Source organism: Gracilinanus agilis, chromosome 6 (genome assembly GCF_016433145.1).
Source record: "Gracilinanus agilis isolate LMUSP501 chromosome 6, AgileGrace, whole genome shotgun sequence".
Classification (NCBI taxonomy): Eukaryota; Metazoa; Chordata; class Mammalia; order Didelphimorphia; family Didelphidae; genus Gracilinanus; species Gracilinanus agilis.
Genome location: NC_058135.1, coordinates 137,861,789 through 137,867,026, shown reverse-complemented (window position 1 = coordinate 137,867,026; position 5,238 = coordinate 137,861,789). Strand labels below are relative to the sequence as shown.

At 39.1% G+C, this 5,238-nt stretch overlaps 1 protein-coding gene across 1 annotated transcript; it reads right to left on the bottom strand.

Moving 5' to 3' along the window:
- Positions 1 to 376: 376 nt before the first annotated feature.
- On the bottom strand, positions 377 to 1,363 carry LOC123252361 (serine/threonine-protein phosphatase 2A catalytic subunit alpha isoform-like). The gene has a single exon (XM_044681710.1). It carries the CDS (start codon positions 1,361 to 1,363, stop codon positions 377 to 379), a length of 987 nt encoding a protein of 328 aa, XP_044537645.1.
- Between the last annotated feature and the right edge of the window lie 3,875 nt (positions 1,364 to 5,238).

The following is a 5,238-nucleotide window of genomic DNA, read 5'->3' as shown; positions in this document are numbered from 1 at the left end:
AAATTTTCTCATTTCTCTAGTTAAATTAGTTTTTACATTTTAACCAAAAAAGGATATATGACAAATGAAAGTAAGTTTAAACAAAAATAATAAAGTCTAATGTTTATGATTTATGCCAAACTCTACAATTAAAATTTACATATTAATAAGCACCAAAGGAAATGAAGGTACTGATTACCTTTTCTGTTTGATCAGTCCTAAGGAAAAATAGAAGTTACTACAAAAACTCTGCATAGCAGGCAAACTGTTGAACTAACTGATTTCAAGCAGTGTTGTGCTATTATTTCATCCTCAAATTATTATTAGCAATATGCCCATTTTGTCCCTGGAAGGGGTTTTATTCTGAAACATCCCAATGCACAGAACAAAATTATCTTTACTTTTTTAAAAGATTTTGGAAATACTGCCCAAAATTTTTCCATTGTTTGTCCCAAGGCTGTCTATAGGAATCAGGTAGGGGTGTGACAAAAGAACACTTCACATGAGGTACTTGATCAAACTGTATGAAGGTGTACTTTGTAGCAGTTTCCAGTTCCATGATAGCAGCCTGGTTCCCAAAACGGTAACAATAATTGGGTGCACTGAAAACCGTCAGCACCCTTCCATCATGAGACCAGTTGAACCCCGACTCGACAAGTTGGTGACCCCGAGAAATCAGTGCAAGACCATTGGCCTGGGAAAAGATTTCAGAAACGTCTGCTCCGAATAAGTAGCCAGCCCCTCTAGGGGAGGGTTCCCATCCGTTAATATCATCTGGATCAGACCATAACAGATCACACATTGGTCCACTTAGGGGGATTTCTTTAAATCGATTCAAACCTCTTATATGATCCAAGGTATCTATGGAGGGAGACAGCCCCCCGTGGAGGCAAAATACCTGCTTGTCAACTAAAGCCGTAATGGGGAGATAATCGAATAGGTCTGTAAAATATCTCCAGACATTGGCATTTCCATACTTCTTTTGGCATTCATCATAAAAACCGTACACTTGAGTAATCTCCCGACTCTCGTGGTTTCCTCTCAATAGCGTGATAAACTCTGGATACTGTACTTTTAAAGACAGCAGAAAAGTTATAGTTTCCACTGAGGAAAAGCCTCTGTCAACATAGTCACCCATAAACAGGTACTTTTTGTCTGGTAATTTCCCACCAATCCTAAAGATTTCCAAAACATCATGGAATTGGCCATGGACATCGCCGCAGACTGTAACAGGACTAGAGACTTCCTTAACGTTTGATTCTTTCATTAGGATTTCCTTAGCCTTCTCGCATAGGGTCTGTACTTGCTTCTCTGTGAAGACTTGACAGTCTTTCAGCTGTTTCATCCATTGATCCAGCTCTTCAACGAACTTCTCCTCCTCCATGGAGTATTGATTTGCCCACAACTCCTCTGCAGTCCTAGTCTCTGAAGCCTGTCCCCACCCTAGTCCAGCCACACCTCCTCTCGTAGGGGAGAGCCTGGGGGGAGGGAAGAGGAGGGAAGCCAACCACCCTCTACCCGCGAGCCTCTCCACCCCTCCTCCTCCTCAGCCCTCGCGCACAGCTGCATCTGGCTAAGGTTTCTGGCTGTGGTGGAGAAGGAGAGACCCCTTGGGATTCACTGTTTTCTTCCTTTTGTCAGCAAAAATTTGAGTTCCTACCGTGTGCAAGAGAGGCTGGGTGATATAAAGGATAACTTAAATGAAAGATCTGGATTCATGCGCCACCTCGGACACATACTTGCCTTGTGATCCTGAACTAGTTCCTAACCTATCAGTTCTCCTAGGCAACTTTGAGGCCATCAATTATCAGGCAGATGCTGACCTCTTCTATTTTAGGGAAGGTCCTCACCAGGGAGATGGGTGGAGAATACCTGAATGGTCCAATTCCCGTCTCTACAGTGTGAGAGACTGAGCTAGCATGAAGACCTAGGACAAACAAAAACAAGCAAAAGTGACATCCAGTCCCTGCATTCGTGGAGCCCACAGGGAGGAAATCACAAATAGCACAAGTAAGTTAAAAAAAAAAAATCTAACTCATGGAGAAGAAAGACGAAGGAGAAAAAGGGAGAACCTAGTAATTGGAGAAGGGCTGGAGAGGATGGTGGAAATTGGAAAGAGCACTTGAGTTGAGCCGCGAAGAAAGGTAGGACTCTACTTGGCAGAAATGAGAAAGGTGGAAGGGCAAAGCCTGTGCAAATTCCAGGGAAATGGAGATGGCATATCCTCTAAGGGAGAGCAGCAAACACAACAAGCCACTTTGACTATGTTCATAGTGCCAGTAGAGCTCTAATGTTGTTCTCAAAGTGTGGTCAGGCTTCTGGAGACCCTTTTGAAGAGGTCTCAGTGAGGTCAAACTAATTTTATAATAATACAAAAATATTGTTTGTATTTTTTCCAACTATATATTTGTAAGACCAAATTGACATGGCAACAGATTGAATGTCTTCTATTAAATCAGATATTAAAGAGCCTTCTTGGGAGTTTGGGGAGAACCTGATCCACTATGTCTTCTGTAAACTGGAATTCAAAATATAACTTGAGCTACACTGAAAGGAAGATAAATTAATGCATTACGGAAGACCACTGGGGCTAGTTCTTCAAGTACAGATGGGTTTTTGATAACTTTTTAGTTTCCTTTAGAGTACAGGATCAATCAGTGGTTTTATGGGATGCAGTGGAAATGGGGTAGTAGTCATGCATTAGGGTCATAGGTGTTGCTAAATGTCAGGCTCATTGATGTTAGAATAGCATTTTCTGTGGTTAGTCTTATCAGAATTCTCTGTGTCGGCAGAAAATATCTAACATATTCAATTGATCATTTTTGTTTATCCTAATAGGGATAATAGAGAGGCAAATACAAACTACATAGTTTTATTTCCTTTGCTTCAGAGGTCATTTTTATCTTAGAATATTTATTCAAAATACACAATATTTAAGTTTTTTATCTTCTAAAAGAACAATGCTTTCCTTCTTACTTTTTGTTGGGAAAAATGACATTTTTTGTGAAAAATAAGTTGTTTAGGTTAATATATTAGGCTTAATGTTATATTTAAATGAATTAAAAACTGTTTTAAAAATCTTTTGTTGGTGTTTAGTTGTTTCAGTAGTGTCCAACTCTATGATCCTATTTGAGGTTTTCTTGGCAAAGATACTGCAATGGTTGCCTCTTTCTTCTCCACCTTATTTTACAAATGAAGAAATTGAAGGTAAGAGAGGACAACTTGCCTAGGGTCACACAGGTACTAAGTGTCTGATTTGAATTTTAAAATCTATTAGCTGTAATTTCTGATAGGTGAAAATCCATGAAGTAGTAGCTTCACTGTCAGAAGCCTTAGAAGGTACAGAACATTTGGGTGGCATAGGGCTTGAAATAAATTCAAACTTTTACAAAAATACACCACCACAGAGCAATGCTACAAGCAGCCATCAGACATCAATGCGAAGTGGACAAGGAAAGATGTTGAATGTATGGGCATATTGTGGGAGAGCAAACAGACCGATGCTACAGTTAACTGAGCCAATCAGTGTCCAGGATACAGAACACAGCACTATGATTGGTCACTTTTCATCCTATCAGCCAATAATGAGTAATGTAAAATCTCATGTTGACAAACTTGCACAAGCTGTAGTGGTGTATAGTTTGGTATTCATCCTCAAAATCCCATGATATAGTGAAACTCCATGATACAGAATTAAACTTTCTTTTTTAAATTGTGATACAGTGAAGCCATGATAAGTGAGCCATGATATAGCAAGGGAAGACTGTATATTAAATATTGAAAAATATAATCCACATTGTGGCATCCAAGGTATATTCTAATCTTGAAAGTATTATTGATGCATTTTAATATTGTAACCTATGTGCTCATGTATCAGACTCATGGTCATATTATTTCTTGATCATTATATTTAATTTGTACTCTATTAATTCTGACTACTCTCCAAAACTACAGTCCAAAGGTCAGGAGAATTCCTGGGCAGGACGTTAGCTGCCACAGGGTCCTAACTCCTACCTTGACAGACCAGATTCCCTACCAGGTTTGATTAACCTCCTCCTTTTTGATTTATGGTTGTCAATTGAGCCATTGCCTAATCCTGTGCCATGTCATATGTTCATTATTTACCTCCCATTCCCCATTCCTTGATTCTCCAATAAAAGATTGGGGACACGTGTAGTTCACTCTCTCTCTTCCACTATCAGAGGAGCACGCATACTGGATCCCATGTTCACGTTCATTGCTAACAATTTAACATCAGTGCCAAAATTCAGGAGAGATTTGCCTGCATAAAATTTGACTCTGGTTAGTATATTTTAAAATAGCAACTGAACTAACAGGTAGGAATGAGGAAGGAGAACTTTCCATTCATGGGAAAACACTAGTCAGGAGATCAAGTGTCCTGCTTGAAGAACAGCAATGATTTCAGGGTTTCATGAATTTCAACATGGTGGGATGGGGTAAGTGTAAGTGGATATGGTAAAAGAAGACTGGAAATATAGGAAGAAGACAGTTGTGAAAGATTATAAAAGCCAAATAGAGGAGTTTTTATTCTAGATTAGGGTGCCAATGGAGTTTATTGCAGGGGACCTGGATGGTATGATTAGACTTATCCTTTAGGAAGAAAAATTTGACAGCTGAGTGGAGGATGGAACAGAGTGGAGAAAGTTCTGAGGAAGATAACTAGGAGGTTATGGCAATAGTCTAAGCCTTGAGGTAATGGGTTTTACTGGTAAAGGGTTGACTTTATAATGAATGGACCCTCTGAGTATTAAATTAAGAGAGACTCATGGGGGCAATTGGGTGACGGGAGGTCCTGGGTTTAAATCTGGCCTCAGACACTTCCTAGCTGTGTGACCCTGGTTAAGTCATTTAACCCCCACTGCCTAGTCCTTACCACTCTAAGACAGAAGGTAAGAGTTTAAAAAAATAAAAAGAGAGAAAGAGAGAGATTCATAACCAGAATTTTTTTCCACAACAATTTATGAAACTTTCTAGTGAAAGTTAGGAGGCATTTTGATCTGAATCAATTGAGAACGCATCTAAGTTGATAAAATATTGGAGGAAGGATACGATCCTTAACATGTTCACCATCTACTGGCAATTTCACTATGACCACATTTAGTAGTTGAACTGTAAAGAATAGTGGATTTGGAAGTTCCTATTGGGAAAATAACATGTCTAAAAGCATTTCAGTTCAACAATATTATCAGTTCAAGAGATATTTATTAAGCATATATCACATACAAAGTACTGTAGCTA

What these genes read in the sequence shown, in the direction of transcription:
- LOC123252361 (XM_044681710.1), bottom strand. Translation starts at nt 1,363, where the DNA reads ATGGAGGAGGAGAAGTTCGTTGAAGAGCTGGATCAATGGATGAAACAG.